At 32.6% G+C, this 27599-nt stretch overlaps 2 protein-coding genes across 4 annotated transcripts in view; one reads left to right on the top strand and one right to left on the bottom strand.

Moving 5' to 3' along the window:
- Positions 1-15264, bottom strand: part of LOC108911096 (insulin-like peptide receptor) — a 139434-nt gene extending 124170 nt beyond the window's left edge. Inside the window, exon 1 of one of the 2 annotated variants that reach the window (XM_018715939.2) lies at positions 14883-15264. In XM_018715939.2, the coding sequence (XP_018571455.1) occupies positions 14883-15239 (357 nt within the window). In that variant the 5' untranslated portion in view covers positions 15240-15264. Of the gene's footprint in view, positions 1-8071; positions 8471-14882 lie in introns of those variants that run through there. The other variant, XM_018715934.2, reaches the window with a different exon arrangement.
- LOC108911110 (gephyrin) lies at positions 12438-26928 on the top strand. 2 transcript variants are annotated; one of them, XM_018715949.2, is made up of 11 exons: positions 12438-12539; positions 18281-18313; positions 19123-19305; positions 19396-19778; positions 21287-21565; positions 21619-21800; positions 22066-22182; positions 22336-22494; positions 24240-24401; positions 25681-25852; positions 26618-26928. In XM_018715949.2, the coding sequence occupies exons 2-11, from the start codon at positions 18283-18285 to the stop codon at positions 26852-26854; spliced, it is 1905 nt and encodes a 634-aa protein (XP_018571465.1). In that variant the 5' UTR covers positions 12438-12539; positions 18281-18282; the 3' UTR covers positions 26855-26928. The 2 variants fall into 2 exon arrangements, with proteins under 2 accessions (XP_018571465.1, XP_018571470.1); XM_018715954.1 differs by lacking the exon at positions 12438-12539 and adding an exon at positions 17626-17711.
- The last annotated feature ends 671 nt before the right edge of the window (positions 26929-27599 follow it).

Below are 27599 nucleotides of genomic sequence, written 5' to 3'. Positions count from 1 at the left end.
CATAAATATGCGCATATCAAACATCGAACTACAGTTGCCTCCCTAAGATAAAATTTCAGTCTTTGTAAAAAAACGCTCCGCGTTTTGTGCTTATTTTTATGTATTTTAGTCACGAATAGGGAAAGTATATCTAATTTCAATGTTTCTAGATCCCATCCGCAAGGCATGAGGTGGTGAGGTCGTTTATTAATTCATTCAAGCTTTTTTTGCAATCGGGTTCAACATACTCACATACTATACAGGGTGTAAGAAGTTTTACTGCCATTACTTCAGCATGAGATAGAGTGAATCATAAATGAACAAAAAAGTTATATATTACAGGGGCGTATGATTAACAGCTTTCAAAATACAGCGAGTATTAATATTGGGGAGTTTTATCACAACGTGACAACAGCGCTTAACCTAACGCTACACAGCTGATACAAACCACGTGTGCACGCGGCAGACTTGTCCTACGGAAAAAATGTAAACAACTATTATTGTGAAACATTTAATACATTTCAAATTAATTGTTTTCCAGTTTTTAAATAAATAAAATAAAATGTATCGATTCTGTAGTACGAAGATAGTGATGTGCTTAAATTTCAACTCGAATTTTAGTAATTATGAGTGTCTTAAAACAGGAACTTAATTTTTAATCAAATTATGAATTTTAAAAGTATGTAATTAATGTACCCAAAGATTCACTTCGTCGAAATAATCATACGTATTAAAAATAATTTAGGTACTTACCAAAAAGCAAAATTCAGTAAGTTTTAAACGCACAAGTACAAAACAAACAACATAAGCTCAAAATATTCACCACCAGTTTCGATGCACGCACGACACTTCGAATCCAATTTTTCGCGCATTCACTGGAAAACACCTCAAGAAAAGGAAATAGTGGTATGCAAAAAACACTCAGACGCGGTCAAATTCCAGATACCAACTGAATTGCGTATTGCTGGACAGTTTAATACCTCATGTTATCCGCCGCGCCGTTGTCACATTGATCGATATGAATTTGATCGAATTTTAAGTTCATTACAACGCTAATTATTTTTTAGAATTAAGCATAAATAAGTTCAAAAAAGTGATAAACATTGTATTTTATGGTATTGATTAATTTTTTTTTCGGAAATGGTTGAGTTTAGGACCCATGTCATACAAGAGAGTCAAACTTCTAACACATTCAATGTTATTAAGAAATAATTTAGTTTTGACAATTATATCAAACTGTTTCATGTATACATTACAATTTGATCTAAAAAAATGACCCACTTGTTATACCCCCTCTATGATTTCCTGTTGATGTACTACCATTATTATTTATAATGTTAACGATGTGTCAGAAAAAAAACGGTAATTTCTGCCAGAATGATTAACGAGCTTTTTCTTGTAATTTTAGAAGCTTCTGAAAAGGACTCGAGGACACAATATACGTTTTCAAAGAAAAGATATTAATTTATGTAACAAGTAACAATAAAACGCATTGCTAACATTAATACACGTTTAATTAATGATTAAAACGAACCATCTTTGTAAAATTTTTCGTCCTTAAAAATTATGGGCTAAAAAAGCTTTAATACATACTTTCGGTGACTTTTTTGTGTAGAACAGAATGTTTCGACATTCAGATGAAAGTCAAAATTCTCTAAGAAAAATGATTAGCTACAGCCTACAGCCTAGTTAAAAAGAGAATGTTCCGTTCTTCCAAAAAATACCTATATCTTAACATGTATGTACAGTTTGTCATACTTCCACAAAAAAAGATATAGCCCTTTTATTTTCCAAATTCAAAAAAGAGACGAATTTGGCCTTGACTAAAAAAATAAATGCCTTACTAAACAAATTTGGTGCCACTGTTGTATGGAGGTATAGGTACAGTTGGCTAAAACTTATTTAAGAATTGAATTTTCCACTCATTGTGATTATAGACACCAAATATATTACTTACACATTTATTTAATTGAAAGTAAAAAGACTTATTCCAAAAGAAACGACTTATATTTTGAAAGCTAGCTATAAAAACTGTACACTCTTTTTTTAACTAAATAATGGCCAATTTAAAGTCCCATTTAACTTAGATATGTAAATGAAACCGATAGAAAATTAATTACGCCAATAATTCTATGCAAAAATAAACATACAGATATGAGTCAATATTCCGGAAAAATGTTCGTAAGCACCTGCTTTTTATTTGTTAACTTAAAACTAAATAAATATCGAAAATATGTTTCTTTCGAGGTGGTGCAGAAGTATCATTGGCGGACGCGTGGGTTTTCTAAACTTTATTAGGAAATTTATTTTATATTGTAATGTTATGATTTTCAGTCCTTCTACACAGTAGGTGAACTAGTAAACACCAATGACATATCTAAATATAGCGTTCCAAAAAAAACCGTAATCCAAGTTTTATGCCAACATTCAAATTTTTTTTAAAATTATTAATAAAAAATCAAAATAACTAAAAAACTTTAACATCCTGTATATCGAAAACTAAGCATTTGTAGACCTACGTCTATAGGAAAAAAAGTCTTATTTCATCCTCAAAAATACGCCCCTAAATTCTTTGTACTGAATTTTGAATCACCCTGTATACATATATGTATATTGTATATTTTTCTGCTGAGTTATTAGTAATAGGTGGAAAAAAGCTAAGATTTAAAAACAAATTTTCAAGCCTAAAAGATCAAAGGTAACGCCACGAAATTGATCAGCTGATTGTTCTATAAACTGTGCTTTCACTATTTACTGCTGCCCCATTTCCATCACATTCTACATCAAAAGCGCTGTGTTCGATTTATGCATTTCACTGCTCGTGAAATTTGTAATTATTTAACGTCCATTCATAAGATCCGTTTTCATTGCAAACGTAGGTATATGATCAGATTTAAAAATATTCTATTTTTTACGGTCAATTGTAAATTACCCTTCTTTATTGATGAATGATGAATTACTGAATTTTGTTATTTTAGTTCAATTCAATTTATAGCAATTTGTTTAAACAAAAATGAGTAAAACGTATATTTTTATCTGTATTTTTACTTGTATATCTCCCCACAAGTTACTTATCATTTTCGCTTGCAACATTGTATCAACTGAAATTCAATCGCAATATAAACATATTAATTTTAACTTAACCAGATTAAGCTATTGAGAGATAACATTAGTACTATTATTCCAGTCTAGTTCGTTATAATCTATTATCTATTATTAAGAAATATTAGTAAGCAATAATGTCAACAACTTTTTAAGGACTGTGGTACAAAAAAAATGAGAAATTTGTTAATATCAATGAATTATCCTTAATATTTTAATATAAAATGTTGAGTAAAATGTAACTACTTGTCTATTTTAATAGGTTTTACCCCACAAATAAAAATTTGATGAGTGAATTACTGATTTGTATATGCTGCGGTTATTACTATTTGCTTTGACGTAATAAACAAGAAAATCATAGAGTATTAAAAGGAATAATAAATAATGAAAACACAAGCAATTTGATTTCGGATTTATTTCGAGACTCGGAATTTGAAATCTACGAAATGTGCAGTATCCCGAAATTTTGAAATCCCAGTATCTCGGGATTAGGTTCTGTCGCCAACGTGACAAAAACAAAGCTGTTTACAAAATGTAATTTTATCGGCTTACCAAATGCTGATTTACGGGAAAATAAATTGCGGCGATCCAACAGCAGTAATTGGAGGTTTTATGGATAAAACGTCCCTGGCAGATAAATATAATAGGACAGAGAAACGGATGTTCCAGGAAAGAGATATATGAAGCTTTTTATTACCAAATTCAATATATAGGTAAAATTTTCACTGAATATTGTTGATACTAATAGATATTCAATAACCGTCATTATGGAGGTTTATTAAAGTCAAGTCAAGCCTCGATATCTCGCTCAATCCATTGAATTATTATTGTTTTTCATTAATATAACAAAAATGTAACAAGTTCTTAGATAACATATTTTTAATTCCAAATATACCATTTGTCAGGAACAAAATAACGAGAAAATAAACTTTAAAATCGAGTTCAAAGTTGTAAAGGCGAGAACATTGTTCCTGCATAAAAAAAAATTGTGCGATTATGTTCTCGGATACTTATCTCATTTAATTACTTAATTAGGTAAGTATATCAAAAAAATTAAGTTCATGTAAAGGAAACGAATGAAAAATATCTAAGTCCGTAACTTCTTAGAAAAGCCAATTTGTACTAAGGTATTTTTTTTAATCGGGTTATTCTTACCCAAGGAAACTATTCCTAAAGTCGAAATTATAACAGTAGATTTTCTGGACACTCTGTATGGGTATGTATCAAATTATCAAAATTACCTTTCATTATCTAACTTAAATAAAGAAATAATGATTAATGAGAAACGTTCAAGCAAGCTCCAAACGAAAAAATTAACATTTGACCTAGTTAACAGTAAAATAAGTCCATTAAAACCGAGAAAAACAACCAGAATTGTGATACATACCTAAATATAGGGAGTAAACAAATGAATCGAGTTATTTACAATTCTGTAAGGTAACGCATAGTAAAGATAAAAATATACTGTTTTCCAGCGTAAGTGTGGGATTGTACAAGGTGTCTCAAACTCGAAAGTATGGGTCTACTGTGAGGATAAAAAAAAATTAAATAAAATTTGGGACACGTAGCGTTAAATGGGATGAGGTAAGCTCCATTTTCAATCGAAAGTATTATCTTTGGGATTTGCCAGAAACGACTAACGATGTCATTAATTATATTTTTTCGAGAAACATACCTAAATTTTTTTCCTGTTAAAAATCTCTTTTTTCTAATAAACCTTTATTAGAGAAATTTTTCTGTATTGCTTCCCGTTTAAAAGTTATAAGCAATATCGTCCTAAAGAGGCTCAAAAGAAATACCACCTAAACATTACATTAATTGAATGTTCGTTGTTCAAAGTGCATAAAGGTTACAAAATATTTGTCATTACTCAATACGAACGTCAAACGTATAACTTTTGTGCTTACAAAATATTTTCTCATTCAGAAAAAGTTGATATGTTGCTAATTTACGGCGAGTCACAAGAAAATTTAAGAAGAGCTGTACAGTTACATCGATAAAGGTATCCAGAGCGCCTCATTCCCGATCATAGAACCTTTACAAGATTGGAGGCGACCTTGCGACGAAATGAAGATTAATTTTCTGCTGGGAAATATCAAATAATTGACCGAAGGGTAAGGAACAATGTTAATACAGCTAGACTGTTACAGCATTTCGAACAAAATCCACGAAATTCTATACGGCAGACTAGCGCGAAATTGAATTTGGATAAATTAGCCGTTCAACGAATTTTAAAGACCAATGGATATCATGACTACAAAATTCAAAATTTGGAGTATTTGCCTGAGCGTCACATTCGAAACAGACTTAATTTTATACCTCAAATTGTAGTAAATGTAAAAACTGTTGATCAAAAGAAATACAGCGTAATAAATATCCCAATGAAAACAATAAATCTCGCAATAAATAGAAGAATGTTATGGTTTGTTTTTACTACAGGCTATAAATGGACCGAAGTATACGAGAACAACATTCTGCCGGAAGTGTAAAAGCTGTCGCTAAATTATAAAATTCTTATGTGCCCTCAGGTGGAACAACAAATATATGTAATCAAACATGTATTGATCTATATTTTAAAAACGGAAAGGAAAACTTATTTACAAATTTTTTAAAACACCTCGCTTTTATACATACTATATCTAGAAAATTTCTGTGGAATATGCGTATCAAGACTTACACCCACAAAATAATAAAATATTGGGAAAAACAAATTACTAGAATCTATGATATTTTGACGATACTTGCTAAACTCTAGCAAAATTACTTTAGGTACACAAGTGAAATTACATCAAACATTTAATAATTGTACAATTCATACAATTTTGTAAACAGTTTAAAATGTAAATTTACTTATCTATCTACATGAAAATAAGTATTCAGATATGAAAGATGAAACCAAAATAGTTCGCAAAATAGTACAGCGTAAATACCTAATTATGAGCTGATGTGTAGGTTTGAATATTTATATCAGAAATATTAAAAACAGTGGATTTCTTAAAGATACCTAGAATGTTTTTCTTTATATTTTTCTGAATTACTTTGCTGACGATCTTCGGAGTTTGCTTTAAGAAAATAATAAATTCACGTAATATTAGTGAAGAGAAAGTGAGGAGGTAAACACCATCGAAGGTTACTGCTGTAAAATTTATTTCAATCGACGAAAATAGCCCAGTAATAATAGCGCTCGTAAAATCCAGGCAAACAATATATACTAGGAATCTTGACATATGTAGGCAAACACTTTAAGACGTATCTACAATCTCCTGTACCTATTTGTCGATGTAAGCGGGGGGAAAACGTAGACGTAAACGTAAATACCATTCATAAACAATATTTTTTTTTAATTTCCGAACTCAATTGATACTAATATAAAATATTGGGGTACCTACAAATATTTCAGGGGCACTCTCGGGGTACCGATTAACATGCTTTTGTCGAATTTTGGATGAAAAGATGGAGAATTTCTTGCTCCTTCACCAAAAATAAACAAGAATTTAGGAAGTTCGCACTCGTTGACAAATGTTCCGATATCGAATTTCTTTAGGTCCCTACCCAAGTAATCAGTTTCTTTAGTCTGCTTTGAAATAAAATCGAATAATAAATTTTCTAAATTTGAATCGATTTGAATAGTAGTTTGCAAATAACTCTTCTCTAAAGTCTAAAGATTTTTTATGATTTCTGCTGACAAACTGCGTTTAATTTACAATTACAGGTATAGTCTTTCCGAAGTCAGTTGAACATGTATAAAAACGCCTAGCAATAAAATTTAATGTGTTTCACAGGCGTTCCCTAAAGAAGTTTTCTGCTAAAGGTAACATATTTTCATTATTTATGTCCTCAAACAATGTTATTATATTGATGGTAAATTTCGTATTTTCCGTTTCAAAAGGTCTCCAAAATGCCATGTTGTAATAATATTAGTAAACAAAATATCCCTCTTATTTCTCCCTTTCGCAATTGTAATATGAATGACTAATAGAAGGTGCCTACAATAAATTAAAATTACCTGAATCACACCAAATTCCGAATTGCTGCACTGCACTGCTAGGCAATTTGTCAGCCCCTTGTCAACAGCTGAGATTTATTACCCAGTTGCCCAATTCGACTGTCTGTGTACGTTGTTTGCCCGCGCGCGCATTCTTCAACTGGTCGTATACATTTCAACCACCTCCAAGTTTAATTCGACCAGACCTGTATATGGGTATGGCTAAATAAAAACGGGAACAAGTTTTTCAAATATTTCAATGCCGAGTTGCTGCGTCAGCGACCGAACCTAGTACATACTGCCAACCTCTTGGTTCTTCAATTGAAATCGGAAAGACTATACGAATTTTGCTAGCGAACATTTCCTTGAATTTACGAATACTCGTCCATCAGTCAAAGCAGTGATTAAAGAATCAAAACAATATCGGTATTCAAAGAACTGCAAAAATTTTCTATCGCTAGCTAAAATTTGTACACTAACATACTCATTTTCATAATTAATTAAATTACTCAGAAATAATAGAAGAGAGACAGAAAACTGGGGGATGGTGACTTCAGGGGCATGCGCGTATCGTAACATACTTGAGACAGGTATAAATTATAATATAAAAGTTAATTATAACTTCTTATATTACCGAGAAGAAAAGTGTAGAATTTAACTGATAATAATAAAATGTAAACACCCAATCTAAAACTATTTTGTGTTATTGTGGAATAATATTCAATGCATCTACTATAGTTACCTACTTATTTAACACTACTACCGACAATGCATTTTTAACAGTGTACCTTGTCAGTTACTGAATTTGGTTGTTTGCCTATAAAAGGTTATTTTGAAAATAATAATGTAGAACAAGATTAGGTATTTACTACTTGTTCTTGTACCCCGTAAACCGTAATGGTACCTACGTAAACCGTGGGAGAAAACAATTAAGTTAATAAGAATTTATTTAATAATTTGTTCGGCACTGGTTCACCAATAGACTTAAAAATGACCTCTTTTTACCTCTCTCAAATGTGGCATGTTGTAAATGACCAACGAGTAATCCGTAAACAGCTCGTACCCTCTGATGACCATCAAATTTGGGAACAACTTCCCCACTGACGTCAAGTAGAGGACATTGTAGAAGAACAGGTAGCCAGTGATCTCCGTAAGATCCGGAAACACATAGTTGTCAAATTCATGTTCACCCTTTACTCTTTCTATTAACAAAATTCTCACATATCCCACAATTTCGGTGCAATTCCTCAATTTATTCAATTCGGTTACGGTATTCCTAATATCCATTGATTGGCAGGTTTTACACTCAACAAATACCACACACACAAACAACAACAAAAATATAAAAAGTTTATAGCGTAACATTGTTTAGCCGGTACAACTCGCGAACTTACCATGCTCACAGACCGACGACCGGCGGGAAACTAAAAGTTTGGAGACGCGTCGCGTCAGACGAACATGAATAACCACGCCGCCGGTTCAAAACAACATGAAGAACGCGATGTTGCCACATGTCGCAATTTCGTACAAAATCTGGGAAAAATCAGTCGCGTAACACGGAGGTGGCCCTGGTCCATCTTAGCATGGGAGTTCCCCAATAATGATAAGAAACTTTGGTAAAAACTTAGCAGTTATCTTTTCCTACTTTTATAAGAAGCTGTGGCAGTCCGTCAGCGATGGCAGGCTTATTAGTGGTGACCCAAAGCAATTTAGAAAGGGTATTACTATGAATACAGGGTGATTCAGATCTTATCCAAAAAAAATTTTTTTGGACTTCTACAAATACAATTTTGTAAAGAAAAAGTCAAAAAGAGCGGTTCGAAAATTATTTAAAAATACACTTCTGCACGGCACTAGAAACTGGTCCATTGTAAAACCTAACCTGACACAATGCGACCGGCATGGCGGCAGTGTGATAAAAACGGAGCAAAATTTGAAAGAAATAAATAGAATTTTATAGCACCATTTTATACCAGTAAACTCAACTGATTTTGCCGCTATTGATATTATTAATTAATACAATTAATTTGTGATTTTAAATAATGAAATAATTTGACATAATCTATCTGATGTTACAACATCTGTTCAAAATTTTGTCCACTGCCGTTAATCAGTGTCTACGATCTAACACAAATGTTGTCTTGCTTCACCATAACACAAATACTTCACCATAATACAAATGTTGTCTTGCTTCACCATAAATTAAAACGATATCCATCAACTCCATGTTGCTATACGCGCAAGCCATTTTTGACACTAACTACTAAAAAAAATTTTGTAAACACTATCGCACCGGCGATTATAATATCGGATTTCAGTATTCGGAGTCGCTGAGGCCACCTGGCTTTCCACCCGTATTGCGAATTACACTAGAGACTACAGTTTCTTGTCCAGCTATGTAATGGTTGAAAGCACTACAACTCCAATAATTTTTTTCTCGGAAACTATAAGAATTTTACAAAATATTTTTCTACGATATTGACTCCATTTCTCATACCGCATCGATTCCTAAATTTTTTTGGATGAGTTGTGAATAACCCTGTATAAATATGAACATGGGTCTGCAACGACTTGGTTCTTGAGATGGTATCCAAAAAAAAATTTGTTTGGTATTTTAAGTATTTGTAGAAGTCTTGTAAATGATCTAAGTTTGTCGCATCTCAATATAATCAATAAAAGACACATTTTTTCACTTGTTTTTCAAAAACTCTTAATGATTCAACAAAATTCCGACGCATCAGGTTTTAACTTTAAACCTTTTTTTTACAAAACGGCTGCTTTCAGCGACAAATACTAAAAGTACTTCTTGTGCGTAAAATTGAATAGAAAATAGGTACGTTTAGTCAAAAATGACATACAGTGCGATACAAAGAAATTATGGTTATTTAAATCCAGGTACAACATTGTATGTGGCGCCAAAAAACTAAGTAAATATTTTTTTACGCTCTGTAAGTCAAGAATTAAACCGTTGCGGACCCATGTCCATATGAACTTTTTATCTTAAAATTAATCAAAGATTCACCCTTTAAAGTTTGTACATGTACTTAATAAACACCCTGTATATTATTGATACACAAATATTAAAGATCTCAAGGTCTCCATAGATTCATATAAAATATTATATTTTATGTTTACTTATCCAATTCTAATGTACTTATTTGTTTTGAACTAATTTTTAATTATGCTTCTTTTTATCATAAGCTTTTAAACTATTTTTAAAAACTTAAAAAGTATTAACCCAATTCAAAGTCAAAATTTCTTAAAATTCTCATTACATCACGCATAACCTACCAAATATCTTCTACTAACCAAGTGGTTTATAGACAAGTTAGTAATTAGTAAAACTATCTACAATAAAACTGAAAAGTAATCGAATAATATTAATTATTATGTATGCAAGTAATAATATTGAAAGACACATTTTCTATTTTTATTAATCACTAGCTTGTTAGTGTGTATAGGTATCTTAATACTGGTATAGTCTTTCCGATCTCAATCGACGAACCAAGAGATTGGCAGTATGTACCAGTTTCGGTCGCTGACGCAGCAACTTGGTATTGAAATATTTGAAAAACTTGTTCTCATATTTATTTAGCCATACCCATCTATAGATCTGATCGATCTAAACGTGGATGTGGCAGAAATGTATACACCCGGTTGAGGAATGCGCGCGTGGGCAAACGGCGTGCACAGATAGCCGAACTGGGCGACTGGGTAATAAATCTCAGCTGTTGACAAATGGATGGCAAATTGTCAGGCAGTGCAGTGCAACAATGCAGAATTTGGAGTGATTCAGGTAATTTTAATTTATTATAGGCACCTTCCATTAATCATTCATATTGCAATTGCGAAAGGGAGAAATAAGAGGGATATTTCGTTTACTAATATTATTACAATATGGCATTTTGGAGACCTTTTGAAACGGAACAAAACGAAATTTTCCATCAATATAATAAAATCGTTTGAGGACATAAATAATGTTGTTGGCAAATGAACATATAATAGAAATTTATAATTTTTTATCTGTAGCAGTAAACCTTTTTAGGGACGCCTATGAAACTAATTAAATTTTATTGCTAGGCGTTTTTATACATTCTCAACTGACTTCCGAAAGACTATACCAAAGAACACGCATTCCCTCATCTGATGAGGATTTTAAGAACTTGATTTGAATCAGTTCTTTTTATGTTTCGTTGTTTCATAATACATTTTCCTCTATTTTCGTGAAAACCAATGTTCATATTGCATGTTAAAAATTAAATAGAGAATGTCAACAATTCCACACCAGAGAATATCGGAAACGTATAGATCTAATTATAATCAAACTAACTTTCTCATTAATTGTCGCAATTATTAATTTATTTTTTACTACAATTAATTGAGTATTACAGATTAATACTCTTAACCTAAACTGATATAATGGTCTAACTTTTATGCCATTATAGTAACCAAAAATATGGTAATAAACTAAGTTTTGCTATGATTCGTTGTCAATTATCTATTACAAAAGAAAATATTAAATAAAAAATATTAAAGAAAAATAAATTAAGTAGACAGGATCAGTCGAAAAGCCATGACGAAACATAGTTGCTTTTTCTATAATGAAACGCTCTATATATTATTCCATATTTCAATTCTTCTCGATATTCTAAATGAATTCATATAGCACATTATGTACCTAAACTTAACCGTTTTGGTACGAACTTTGAAAATCATTTTCCAAGTTTATAGTCCATCAAGTTACCTTTGAAAGTTTCTAGCTTCATAATGCCGCGTCGTTCTTTTGTCTAATAGTGAGTATCTTGATGACAACACAATCATGTCAAAAATACATTTAGTGTGAATAATTTTCTCCCAAATATGGCACATTTAAGATAAACTGGGCGTTTTAAAGTTTTAATGATCATAGGATATGATAGAAGACGAAGTAGTAGACATTGCATTTTTCATCACATCTAGCATGACATTCAAAGAATTTTTTTCGTTTGTAACACTTACTGGTCTTCCACTTTTTCGACGATCTGTAACACCTCCACTTTCATGAAAACGCTGCAATGTTTCTGAAATATTTGATTTAAAAATACGTTCCCGATCTAGATGCAATTCATAAAAAATATCCACTACTTCGGTATTACATTAATAAACAGAAAGGTGACTAAACACACATAGATCGGTCCTGAGTTTTAATTTTTGTAACTATATATTTTTCTGAACATTTTGAAATGTTTTTAAACCAAATTTCATAAAAAATATATGATCATATGCGCAAACTTTCAAATTTGGAAATAGCAGTAATAAAATATCATACTTCTCACAAGATATGGCAACGTCATCAGTCATTCCAAACTCGAGTTCCAAGTTCCTCCAACGCGATAATACATTCAGTAGAATACGTGTGTTGGTGGAGGTTGACTCTTATATTCTTTTTGTAGCGTTTGATTGCGTTACCGTGTCAATTTTGGAGCCCACGCAGGTTAGTGGTTATAAGGTGATCAAATAGGTTAATAAGTGTCAATAACTACTCAATTTGTGCTGTAAAAATAGACCGATAACACGAGAAAGTTTGTTTGTTAACGCGATCGGTCGTGATCGCTTCTATTCGTGGGATGACTCGTGGTGTTCTCGTTTGGGTAAAGGTGCGGTGATGCCAAGTCAATTGTCGAAAAATCTTACCGGAGAAGACTCTCTACAGAAGCACTGATTTATTTTTTATTATCTAGTCGGCAACAAAGTGCTTTAATTTTGCCTGCATGGAAACTAGCTTTCGAGAAAAAGATTCGAAATTTTAAGCTGTAGCTGTACATGCAACACGGAATCCTCGCTGTTTACACCAGCCGCAACGTAGATGTACTCATATTTTAAAGCACATGTAACTAGAGATCTAATAATTCATGGAAAACATATTTTCTGAAATTTGAAGAAAACATGTAGTTAATAATGTTGTATACATTATTCTTTGGCATTAAATCGGCCATTTCCACTTTGCGCCGTCCTCTCGGTCTCTTGTCGCCTCTGTCACCTTCTGACAATGAAATAAGGTTACTGAGTACCGAAAATTTATTTCTAAGGGTAACAAATCAACTAAAAGTGGTGTACTTAGTAAAACGAATTAAAAATATTTATGGGCCGAAAATATTTTCACTGGAAATTTTGCGATTTACTCATTTTTTAAATTTAACTCGTAACATTGTTTGAAAAAAATTCATTCAAATTCAGTTTGGATTAGCTAATATTAGTAAATTTGATAAATTATTTTGTGTTGCGTAGCCTCCGATAAATTACGGTTTTTCAAATACTAATGAACTTTCCGCATAATTTTGAATTGTTTCAAATCAGGCCAACAAAAATAACACAGGCCAACAAGGAAAAAACCCAGAAGGCAGACAATACGTCCTCAAAGGTTTTTGATGCACTAAATCCGAATCTGGCCTCAGAATTGACCCTAGGTTTTCGAGATATTCTAACCTAAATGTGTAAAAAACACGGTTTTTTACACAAGGTTATATGACATCGCGAATAAATTTTTTTATATAAAAATCAATTAGACCACTGGAAAGTAGAATCTTTACCCTTCAAAACCCTTATTTCGATTTGAAAAAATATTCATTTTTCGCCAAGATATCGTTAATTGAAAATTACAACAAGAAATAGTATGTGGTTGCAGGGTGCTTCGGGTATAAATTTTGAGTTTGACTTGTCGTGGGTTTAGAAGATGCTGGTTACGACGTACTTACGACTTTTCGAAACTTCAGCTCCTGCTGGTTATGGTGTACAACGATTTATAACCTTAGTATAGCCGAAACTCGTGCACACTTGTGCACCTTACCTTTTAGGTTAGGAAATCTCAGAAACGTGAGGATATTGGAAAATATTGAGGTTCGATTAGAATTCAGCGACCCAAAAAGCATAAAAATACGTTATGTCTGCTTCCTAAAATATTGCTTAATTTGGCCATAGTGTAAGAAAATAGTAATTTTCAATTAACTATATCTTGGCGAAAAATGAACATTTTTTCAAATCGAACGAAGGGTTTTGAAGGGTAAAGGTTCTACTTTTCAGTGGTGTAATTAATTTTTAGAAAAAAAAATTTTTTCTTGTTTTCTTTTACCTTTGATTAAGGCAAAAATTTTTTTTTTTAACCTTTTGGTTTGGATTTTTTGGGAACCTTGGGTTGTTGGTTCATTTTTGGGTTTGGTTTGGGTTTCGGTTCTTCAAAACCTTTGGGGGATTGGGGAGTTTTTTTTTGTTTTTTGGTTTTTCCTTTTTTGAAATTTTGTCGGCCTATGTAATTTTTGTCAACAAAAAATGGTCTTGAGAATAGTAATAATCTCTTTTAAACACATTAAGCTTATAGTATCAAATTTTATATCACTGTAAGAATTCTATACAATTCTATAAAGTTACACAGGGGGTTCTTTCTACTAAAAAATAAAACATACATTTGATTTATGTGTCTAAAATATATTCCTTTAAAATAACAAGAAAATATTTACTAACTATACCTCTTTTAAATGTGGCATGACCGATGAATAATCCGTGAAAAGCTCGTACGTTTTAACACTACTACCGACAATGCATTTTTACCAGTGTACCAAATTCAGTAATTGACAAGGTGTCAATTACTGAATTTGGTTGTTTGTCTATAAAAGGCTATTTTGAGGATAATAATATAAAATAAGATTATTTACTACTTGTTCTTGTACCCCGTAAACCGTATATGTAAACCGTGTTAGAAAAAAATTAATTTAATAAGAATTTATTTAATAACTTGTTCGACACTGGTTCACCAATAAACTTAAAAATGACCTCTTTTTACCTCTCTTAAATGTGGCATGTTGTAAATGACCAACGAGTAATCCGTAAACAGCTCGTACCCTCTGATGACCATCAAATTTGGAAACAACTTCCCAACCGACGTCAAGTGGAAAACATCGTAGAAAAACAGATAGCCTGTGATCTTCGTGAGTTCCGGAAACACGTAATTATCAAACTCATGTTCCTGCACCAATTCCATCAACACAATTCTCAAATATCCCACAATTTCGGAGCAGTTTTTCAATTTATTCAAGTCGGAGATCTCGTTCCTAATGTCCATTGATTGGCAAGTTTTACACTCAACAGATACCACACACATAAACAGCAACAAAAATATAAAAAAATTATAGCCTAACATATTTTAGTTCGCAAGTTAAACATGCTAATAGGCAGACGATCGGCGGGAAACTAAACATTTTAAGATGGTTTGCATCAAGTAAACGTGGGCAACACGTCGATTTGAAACATCTTAAAGAATGCTGAGTTGCCAGATGTCTCAATTTGTTTCCAAAACAAAAAACTATTAGTATTTGTACCAATTTAAAATATAAATTTTATTATTTGTCTATTATACAAAATTTTATTTTATTTCTTCCCAATTTTTATATACTTTGACAAATATAGAGTTTAGATATCTATGTGTACCAACATATAATTCACCCTACAGTACATTTAAATACAACCACAATGATATAAGTTCAGATCAAAACTAATTCAAGGAATGCTTATTTTAAATTGGAAGATATAACTAAAAAATGACTCGATTTTAGAATAAAATAAAAGACATCTTTTTTGTTTTCACAATTCTAGAATTCTTAGTGGTAGTGCCCCCAATATATTTGTAAACCAATTCGAATGCGGTTAAATATTTAGCTTAAGTTTCATCAGTTTATGTTTTAAAAGATATTTGAATAAAAGTATGTTTCTTTTTATTGTCAGCTGTGTATTTCAAAAACGATATACGTTTATATAAATTATTTTTCTAAGAATGCACTGTAAAAGGAGTTTCACTCAATTTCACTCAATAATATATCAATTCTGTCCACACCCAATTGAGTGAAATATTCACTCCATTAGTATGAGTACAACTAAAATATGAGTGAAACTATTGCAACAGAAGTGAGTGAATTTTACTCAAATCAGAGATTCTGCTATCTATCAAGTGAGTAACTTTTGACTCTATTCTGAGTATGTAAAATCAATTAAGAGTTGACTTTTTCTCTAAATTTAAACTATTATTTATTAGTGTTTTACTCAAACTTGGTTTATGTTCTCTTTAAATTTTAATTTAAATACCATTATATTAAAGTAATAAACTACTAAGTCGCCACAGTAGTTTCTACACAGATTTGTTTTAGAGACATTTTAGGTCTCGATTAAAAGAATTGGTTAACTGATCGGACGAATAGATTGCCATAACCTGTATTGTACATTACATATGCATAAGTAAGTATAGATAACAATCTAGCTATCCGTTTATTTAACCAAATATTAATCGAGACTCCATATATTATTGTTCTAATAGTTGTAAACCACTGCATTTAAATACAATTGTCCACAAAATAACCGGATAAACGGATACTTGTCCAGCACTATACGTTACACACCACGCCACGAGATGACAATGGGGACGATGGGAATAGACGAAGTCAACGCACGACAACCATAGAATGGGATGGAGCCATTCAATAATGAGGACATTTACTCCGATTTAAGTACAATATACCAAATACGTGTTTATCTGGAGAATTTATTTAACGGGTACATATATTTGAGTGAAAGTACTCAGTTTTAATTCAAATATAATCACAAATGAGTAAAATTATCGAAATGCTCAATATTGAGTGAAAATGTACTCAGTCATTTCACTCAATGGATTTACTCCGTACTTTTTGCAAACGCTTGATACCCTGTATGTAGTACATATTTTTCATTAGACTGAATGTTATTGTCAATGTCACTTATCCTGAATTGATGCTGATTAAATCCTCACATCCTTCTCAAACTTGTACATTGCATGGACACAGGTTTTAGCACTGTTTTAGAGACTATAGATTAATCCTCAATCAAAAGAAGATATGATGAGGTGCATATTACGTAACGGAGCATTTATTGTTGCTGACAGAATGTGTAACTTTTAGGTCAGGGGTCCGTTTTTTTGGGGCGTTGGTACGTATTCCTCTGAATACAAACCTGAAGTTCTTTGTTTTTTAATCAAATAAATAATCGAGTTATAATTTTTTTTTTCACGCCGCCACTGGGCTGTGTTAACCGCCACTTTACACCTGGAATTAGCGTGGTAGGTTGTATCAGTGCGTCGCCAGTTGATTTATGTAAATCGTCTGTTAGAGAGCGATCATGGAAAATAATTTTTTAGTAGAACATATTGCTTTTATAGGTTTTGGTAATTTCTCTGAATGTTAAAACAAAAATTCTATTTGTATTTGATTCACCCACCTGCATATTATTGAGTTCATAATTTTAGAAAAAATATTTAAAATATACTATTCAAAATGTTCATATTACACAATCCTTTAGTTTAACCCTAAAACAAACTACTCTTTCTTAAGAGAAAAGGACAAAATATATAATTATATTAAATACACAACGGGATAAATATTAGATAACAAATATGGCAATTTAATTTATCTTTTAAATACGTATGTATAAACATTAATCAGTTTCCTTATATTAAGTTTATATTTCTAATTAAACAAAATGTGGCAACGTTAGTAGTCTGTACTCATTCCTAGCTACACTCCGCTACAATCAGTAGTGTTTGTCAGAAGTGCTGCTTGTCTTTATCGTATCAATTTGGGAACCCACGCAGGTTAGTGGTTATGAGATGATTAAATAGGTTAATAAATGTCAATAGATAGTCAATTTCTACAGTAAAAATAGACTGGTATCGTGCGAAAGCGTATTTGATATGCGATGGACTTCTATTTCTCGGACGACTCATCAGTATTTTGGTTTAAAAAGAGGTGTTGTCAAACCAACTTGAAAAAATTGCCAATGGATAAAGAGAGTGAAATAATTAATATCTAATACCAAATTGTAAATTGCAGTCAGTTTTTATTCGAAATACCTCAAATCTAATCATTAATAAAATTATTATAGCTATGTTCTGGCTCTTAGTGTACTTTATAGTATTTTAAAAAATGTGAAATATTCACAAATCAATAACAAACATATGATGTTAAAAACTTGATACTGTAAAGTCTATGTTTTCATAAAAAATATAAATACCAAAAGATGTAATAAAACAACTAAAATTAAATAATTAAGTTAAGAAGTTTATCTTTGTGTTTACTAGTTTAAGAACAATGTTTGTTAATTAAGATACCAATAAGCTTGTATGGTTAAGTTATTTCATTATTTTGTACCTTTCTGTTCTAGTAATGGAATCCGTAACCTTTGGAATTTTAACAGGTAAGTTTTCCATAATAATTAATTTTTGTAAATACATGGCTGCCTAATTACCAATCATTTCTAATTATGATGAGAAACGGCAATGAAAGTACAATAATTCACCCTGATTAATTGAAATAAAAATTTCTAATAAAAACTACAGGATAAATTTTCATGGCAAAACACGAAAGTAAATACATATTTTTATATATCAAACTCAAAAATAACTGTTGAAGCTGTTAATAAACGCCACTAAAGGTATGTGTGATAACCACTTAATCTTTTTATGATTCTATTGCATTATTTTCTCAATTTAACCGTTTTAATCATATCTTAATATTTTTGTAAGCCCATTAATTAGTTATTTGGATTTTACTTCAGATAAAATTATCACGTTTATATTATAATTGTAAAATAATTATAATGAAATATCTGCTAAACATGAACAATCTAAGATTAAAGTTTGTAGGACATTTTTAGATTTTTCTAGAAAATTGAGCATTGGGTTACACACCTATAGAACTAACATGTTTTTTTAATATTTTTACTAATAGTAAGGGAGATAATCCTAACATGTTAAAATGAATATTGTTATTAATTGCTAGACAACTAATTTTTTGTCTAAAAAGTTACACCTATGGCACACTCTTAGGAACATCCCTATAATAGAAAGAAAACGTTTTATCCAAATAAGTAGAGATGTCTGTAACCCGATGCCCAATTATTTTCCCTCCCATCTTAAGGAAGACTGAAGATTTTGCAAAAGAAATGATATTTTTAAATGAATTTAATGTATACTCCCCATTTATATTATAACAATTCAATTTCAGTGAGTGATACCTGTTCTCGAAATGAAAAAGATGATACAGCTGCTCCCCTGCTTCAGTTGGAGATTAAAAAGAACTTTCCACTTTGCAAGTTTTTCAGGAAGATTGTCCCTGACGAAATAGACGATATAAAGGAAACCCTCGAGTCGTGGATAAAATATGGATGCAATGTCATCTTCACTGTGGGTAAGTTAAGGTCCAAGGCAATTTAGAACTTATAAAATTTAATTTGAAATTAGTCGCCAAATTGCTAGTTATTTTTGTTGGATGGTCTAGGTGGTACTGGATTTTCCCCGAGAGATGTCACTCCAGAAGCAACAAGAGCAGTCATACAGAAAGAAGCACCTGGCATCGCTTACGCCATGGTTTCCAAGAGTTTAGCCATCACCGATAAGGCTATGCTTTCAAGAGCCGTCTGTGGGATTAACTCGAAGACTTTAATAATAAATTTTCCGGGTAGTGCCAAAGCAGCTGTCGAGTGTTTTGGATTCATCAAGGATTGCATCCCTCATGCGGTTGCACTTCTTACGAATAACATGGAGTTGGTAGCAAGTCATCACAAATGGATCCAGGAAAATCCTAAAGTAACTGTAGCTACACAATCCCAGTCTAATCAAGCAAGTACTATGGCCGCTTCGGAACCACCAAGCGGGAGCAAGGTAAATCAGTGATGAAAGTAAGAACGATTTAATGATTGAATGGCAATGATGGCAATAACCGCAGCATCCTGAAGATGTACTAAAAACGACAAAACGTCGACAGTGTATAATGCCTGGTTATTAGTTCTTTTTTTTACCTAATCTGTAGCAAGAAAAGAAAAGTAATAGCCAGAGGTCACCCACTAAGTATTAAAAAGAGAACAGCTGCCACCACAAACCCGTGGTAGTTTATGTATTTGTAAAAATGATATTTAAATATACAGTCTATGGGAAAGTGTTCCTTAAGAGGACGATGTCTAATATTCATTAAAAGAATATTGATATGATGAACTTACTATCAAAGCGCCTGTTTATCATAACTGAAAACTCGAAGTCACGAATGAATAAAATGATCAAACAACATCGGTGTTCTGCTCATAATATACTTCACATTAATTTTCCTTAAATTTCTCATTCCTTACGGCATGACATCGTTATAAATTATTTGGATTAGGTGTTACAAAATATGCGCCAGATCAGTTCTGAGAATTTTAAACGACCAATACCGAAAAAGACAATTAAACGACATTTTCTTATTTAATAACAGGAAAAAAACATTAATCTTACATTTCGCTCCTGAAAGTAATTAATATGTCTATTCGTCGTCTAAACTTAAAATAATTCTAGCACGCTTTGTACCTGAAAACTTGACTACCATTTTCTTGACAAGAAGAATTTGCTAGACATCGTAATCCCAGATGAAATGAAGTTTTTTTCCAATAAAATTGACTGCAGCTTAGTAAATGTTTAGGTATGCTTGACGTCACTGATATAACCAGCCTCAAGAATCTCATTGGAATATTCGTGGTATGTAAGGAAAAAATAATGCTCCTTCTGGTTGATTACTTGATAAACATTTGAATCAATTCGTTCATACCAACCATTTAGGTTAATGTAATTGTAAACATTTAACATGAATTTAACAATAGCACATACTAAAAGAGCACAAATAAAACCATAGAGTATACGAAACGCTAAAACTAAACGAATTTATATTTTTTGTTGGTAGACAGAGATCTTAATTAAATGACAGAAATACCGTTATATTCTGTATGATACATGTTATTATTAACTAATCAGATAAATTAATATTTTTAACCCTACCAATTAAACAGTAACCCCAATTGATATTCTTATAACTTATCCTAATGACCTAGTTAGGTTTATTTTGTTAACCTTCACATTAATTTTACTTTATGAATTAAGTTAGGACATGACTTATTTGGTAATATGTTGTGACTTAGAAAAGGGAGACTAAAAATAATTGACTTAGTCAAATCAAGGCACATTTTTCCGCAATGAAAACTAAAGTAGAAGCAAAGATTATCTAGTATTGAATTGAAATGTAACTTACCGTGTACATAGATTTTTGATCGCTTAAAGTTTTTGTTTGAAACTAAATCGGGTTTAGATTCTGGATGATCTGTAATATTAAGCGATAAGTTTTATAATTGTCATTGTTTTACAAGGTGAAACTGAATAACACTGCGAACAGAAACCGCAAATCTCCTTATCCCATGTTGGAAGTAGAAGCAGCTTTGAATATAATTCTGGCCGAATGCAAAGCGAGCTTAGAGAAGGAAGAATTGGAATTTGACAAGGCTGCAAATAGAGTACTAGCTGAAGACATCTACGCTGACGAACCAGTTCCACCATTTCGAGCCTCAATCAAAGACGGATATGCGGTGAGAGCTGCTGATGGAGTCGGCGATAGAATCGTGAGGAATGTTACAGCTGCAGGAGATTCAGTAAGCAATATTGCAATTTTGCGAGTTTCCAGAATTGCACTTATCTGTTTTAGCCTTATGAAGATAGTCTGAAAGAAGGAGAAGTGATAAGGATATCTACAGGAGCACCAATTCCTTTAGGAGCAGATGCTGTGGTACAGGTAGAGGATACAACGTTGGTTGAACAGTCTGATGATGGATCGCAGGAGGTAGTAGTTAGAATCAACGTCCAGCCCCAGGTCGGCCAAGACATAAGGTAAAATAATGAGAATTTACAACATATTTTCCAAACACATGCAAGCAAATACTTGTTTTTAAATTTGGTTCTACTGATTACATTATTTTAGATCGAGTTTTGTTCTTTTAAATCATTTGAAAATGTTTGAACTATTAGAATTGATTGATTAATTAAGATTACTGTGAATTTAAATTTTTTAAATCTTCAATGAAAATGGTCATCTTCATTTACTTTGTGTTTATATAGTATAGTCCGTACAAATAAGATGTATTTGCTTTCTTAGGGAAATTGGTAGTGATATAGCAGCGGGAGAATTGGTACTACCTAAATTTCAGCGAATATCTGTAGCCTATATAGGAGTGTTAGCAATGTTGGGAAAAACAAAAGTAAAAGTATTCAAGTAAGTTATCAATTAACATAAATAATTTAGGATACAACTACTGTTCGTTTCTGCTAATACCCTTGCAGAACATTCAGCTCTGCTGCGAGAATGAAATGAAATTAATCACTTATAACAAATATTTTTATTATAAAACTTGATTTTACTTTTCAGACGTGCATCTATTGGAATCATTTCAACAGGAAACGAGCTCAAAGCGCCTAATGAAGAACTGAGACCTGGGCAGATTCGAGATTGTAACAAAGTCTCACTAATGAATTTATTAAAACGGTACAGCTATGAATCAAACGACTGCGGGATTGCAAAGGATGAGTAAGTATAATTGGCCTAAAATGATAGGCATATTACTAAGCAAGTTTTATCATTGTTCAGTTTACATCTGCAATTCTTATGCAAAAACATTTAGCATAGCGTTTGAAGGAAGGTACCTACAAAAAGTACAAATAAAAATACACACATAATTCATGGTTACGGCTTTTTTTAAATTATGTCGATGTGTGAAATTGTGTAACTATTTAAGCTTAGGTATCCACTTACGGATGAAGCAGAGGGTATAGGCGCCAGAAACTCTACCTTTTCCAATAAGTGACCAATTAATGATATTTTAACTTATGACATTATGAAAAACAACTACCTTGCGAATTACAGCCCCGTCCAGCATCGAATTATACTCGCAATATCTAATAAACAATCGATAGATCAATAGAACTTGTTAGTTCTCATCAGTATACTCTCATTTCGTTCATAACTCTCCAAATTTCTGTCTTTCATTCAGAAGTAGTATACATTTGAGCAGAATAAACTTTGAACTTTACGAATCCCCACAAGAAAAAGTCGCATGATCTTGGTACTCGGTGGCCACTTCACTTTTACCTGAGATGAGTCCATTTCTGCTGTAACAAGTGGATAGTTCCACGTGCCGTATGACAAGTGGCACCATCCTGCTTGAACCACATGACATCCAAATTCATGCCATCCAAATGAAGCCACTAAAAGTTCAATAGTATCTCTCGATATCATTCTCCATCACTGCGTTTCCAGTCTCATTTTCACAAAATCGTACCAATCACCCCACCAGCATAAAATCCACACCACACCGTCACTATTTGGGTATACAGTGGTCGATCTTGAATGGGCCGAGGATTGTCTCTGCCCCAAATTCGACAATTTTGCTTATTCACATGCTCATAATCTGGAAATACGCCTCGTCGCTAAATATGATGGTCGTCTGGTGTCAATTCCTGGGTTAGCTGAATCTTGAATGGATGCAGATGTAGATTGTTTGTTAAAATCCGCTGCATTGTGCTTTTTGAAATGTTTAATTACAGTGACCGACGGCCCACTGAGGTTACGGGAATTTCCGCCACACTCACTCACCGTAGAGCAATATTTTCGGCTAAACGATCAGTATGAAGCCGGCATTTTTTTTATTGTTTACAACTCAACCTGTTTGTTCAAATTTCACAACTAATCTTTTCACAGTTGTTTCATTCGTCTACCGAAATTTCCACGTAATTTGCGTACAGTCTCAGCTACACACTCTCCGTACTTGTAATGAATTTTCACAACTTTCACAACGTGTTTACTATAACATGTGACCATGCACAATGCTGCCGACTCCTCGGAATGAAAATGGCGCACAATTCAAATTCCGCGTTACTTTTGGGACAACCTTTAAAAACAAAATAAAATATCTTCTCAGCTCCTAAATTTATTATTTTATATATTTTACTATTTCCATCTGAGATTTATAGTAAGTAGTTTATTTGTGTTATATTTTAATTAATTTAAGTACCAGTAGTGCTTTAACACTTTAACCTAGAGCCCTTAAAAATCATTTTAAAGTAAAATATTTGGCAAAAAAATTACGAAGTCCTTGAAAATGTTACGTGCACTCTAACAGGGCGGGTTTGAAAGTTTCTGTTTGATCGAACAATTTTTTTATCTTGAACAAATTTTAGAATACAGGTTGCTTAATAGAATTGAAATGTTCGCGCCCAATAGTTTTATGAAGTTTGCAGTATGCTATACTTGCATATATTATGTTTTTATTTCAGTCCAGACAGTGTTAAATTCGCTTTTGAAAAAGCGTTCGCAACGAGTGATATCGTTATAACCACTGGAGGAGTATCGATGGGTGAATACGACATTGTGAAGCAAGTGCTTGAGGAAGATTTCCATGCCATTATACATTTTGCTCGTGTCAATATGAAACCAGGGTAACTAAGTATTGTTAAAAATATATATTTTTGCTTTATTAGATAATGTTGCAAAGGATTATTGTTGATTACATTTTCATCTGCTACAAAATTGAGGAAAGAAAAGAAAAAATATGATTATGTTAACCATAATAGGTCTGTTTTTAGCATGCAGAACTGATTATATTTGATGGTGGTAGAAACTGGTAGCAATAAATACATATTACATGTCACTCATTTGGTTTCTGGTTGCTTATTGCTCGTCTAAAGCCGCTTTAACAAATAAAAGTAATGAAATTGTTCGGAACATGTTTTTTTCACATTCCCAAAACTCATATACAGGGTTTTCAAAAAATTTGGAACCCCCCCTCCTCTATCTCAGAAAATACTGCTCAGACAAAAAAATGATTAGAACAAAAGTTGCAGGGTTTTGAGTGGGCAATCCAACGGTGACCTTGGCCATGACCTTGACCATGACCTTCAAGGTCATTTAGAGGTCAAGTTGAAAATTTTAAATGGAACCGTATACTTTTGATCCCGGAAATGAAAAGAGCGAGGAATATCGGGTCATTTATTAAAAATCGATTTGACCTGTAAACGACCTTGAACGTCAAGGTCATATCCCAACGGAAAAATGTCAATTTTTTCCATTTCCGGGGTCAAAAATATACGGTTCCATTAAAAATTTTCAGATTGACCTCTAAATGACCTTGAAGATCATGGTCAAGGTCACATTCGAACGTAAAATTTTCCGCTCTTACTATTTCCGGGGGGTCAAAAGCATACGGTTTCATTTAAAATTTTCAATTTGACCTCTAAATGACCTTCAAAGTCATGGTCAAGGTCACCGTTGGATTGCTCACTCAAAACCCTGCAACTGTTGTCCTAATCATTTTTTTGTTTGAGCAGTATTTTCTGAGATAGAGAGGGGGTTCCAAACTTTTTAAAAACCCTGTATAATATTTACGGGATTCGCAGAAATTATTTGTATTTGTCCCATTTCTCCTTAAGACACAAGATGTTAACCTTTTTTGTGATTTTTTCGATGTATTGCATAACGTACTTGATTCCTTCTTCTCAATTTTTTAGCACAAACTAAGCTGTCTCCACATAATTTTGGAAACAAAAAGTTCGCTAATGTTTTTTGCGTACTTTTGTTAGTTGTACTTTGATTAAAAATTCATTTTAGCTATTTTTAGGAATAATTATTAATATTAAAAAAAATATGTGGAGTGGCCAATCTTTAATAAAATTTAAGGTTACTATGAATGTTGTAACAATTTTATTATTATTTTTTTAGAAAACCTACGACATTCGCTACTCTTTCGTATAAAGGACAATTCAGAATGGTTTTTGCCTTGCCTGGAAACCCAGTGTCTTGTTGCGTCACTTCTTTACTGTTTGTCGTCCCCTTACTTAGATACATAGAAAGAAGCAGGATATACCAATTTCCAGTAGTGCAAGTACCTATAGTAAGTAATGCTCAAATCAGGTAATATTAAAATAGCAGTAATCGAATTGTTTCTCGGGCTGTATGGCATGTTGAAACCACATGTCGTCTACATTCATATTTTGCAATTTATGCACAAAATACTGGATTCTCGTGTCGCGATAGAAAGCACCATTAACTGTTTTGTTTGATGGTTTTGTTCGAAAAATCATCATCCACGTGTTTCATAATCCATTCAATGAACTCTTTTCGCTCTGAGTGATCAGTAGGCTTCAGGTCAGTCAATTGAACTTTGTAAGCATGAAGATGCAAATTTTTAGTGAGAATGCGCTGTGGAGAGCTTCACGAAATGCCCAATTCTTTACCGCGGTGACGCATTGACGTTCCTAGACTCTCAGCAACATTCTCACGAATTGCTTCGATGTTTCGTATTGAAAGACTTGTTGAAGGACGACCATTGTTTAAGATCCAGTCTCCCAGATTTTTTCAATTAATCTCTTCACAGTTGATGAAGTTAAGTCACTATTCCGACTATATTTTGTATGAAAATTGCGAACTGTATCTGTCAAACCTTCATCATTTCTAAAATGATGCTCAATACTCTAAACGCGTTGTTCTTTCGCATAGCGCTCTATTTTTAATAACCCTGAACTGACATCTGTCACGTCACGAGTCACGCTGTCTTTTTTTTTCGTTAGCACAAGTAGCTCAAAATTTAAATCTTGCGGGAATTTTGGGACACTTCCTTGTAGGGCATCCTTTATACTGATATCACATTTATTTACAGAGTGGATTAATAAATAAGGATGAGAGACCAGAATACCATAGGGTGCAAGTATACAGTACTTATGGAGGCTTGAGCGCTGTTTCGACGGGCAAGCAAATTAGTAGTCGTCTTAATAGTTTAGCAGGTGCTAACGGTTTAGCTATAGTTTCAAAATGCCAGGAAACAAAATCGAACTCTAGTTTTTCAAGCAAATCAAATAAATATAACGTTATAATTTTCGATGATATTTTGAATTAGTATAATCTGTTTTATTTTTGTAAATAAAAAGCCATTTGTTTGCTCATTTTTTGTAACCATTATAACTGATATGTTTGTTATTTGCGTTTTTATTATTTCCCAGAGTAATTTCTAAAGTGATACCTTGTGAATAAACAATAGTAATCTAATAATATGATAGTAAGTGGCAATATATGTTATAGTAGCAGAAATAGGCTCGATCAAGCCGTGGTGTGCCGCTTTATGTTCACAATACACAATGCTACTGACTGCCATAAAAACACGTGCCAAACACTCCACTAAGCAAAGCGCACAAACGACAATGAAATGCACGGCTAACGTCCCACGGCAAAAAAACAGAAATAGTTCACCGGCACGCCAGGCCGACAGGATAGGCATTAAGGTGTCGCTAAATATGTACATATCGAATAAATTGGTCGATGCGAAGCTTCATATCAGAGGCAGACATGTTTTGTACAAATGTGAAAATATACAGGGTAGGAAAGTACCGATGGTCTATCTGAAGTTACGTGAGAGCGATAAAGTAAGCCATAGAAATCCATGCGATAGAGAAGGATGGCTATAATGAAGGCGTCTCATAGACACCGCCCGTCCACTTCTTATTTGTAGAAGGGCGAAATGGGCGTTGACTATTAGACGCCTTCATTATAGCCATCCTTGTCTATCACATGGATTTCTATGGCTTACTTTATCGTTCTCATGTTACTTCTGATAGACCATCGGTACTTTCCTACACTGTACATCT

This window comes from Anoplophora glabripennis, unplaced genomic scaffold (genome assembly GCF_000390285.2).
Source record: "Anoplophora glabripennis isolate ALB-LARVAE unplaced genomic scaffold, Agla_2.0 scaffold6, whole genome shotgun sequence".
Lineage (NCBI taxonomy): Eukaryota > Metazoa > Arthropoda > Insecta > Coleoptera > Cerambycidae > Anoplophora > Anoplophora glabripennis.
This window is presented reverse-complemented; position numbering and strand designations above follow the sequence as displayed.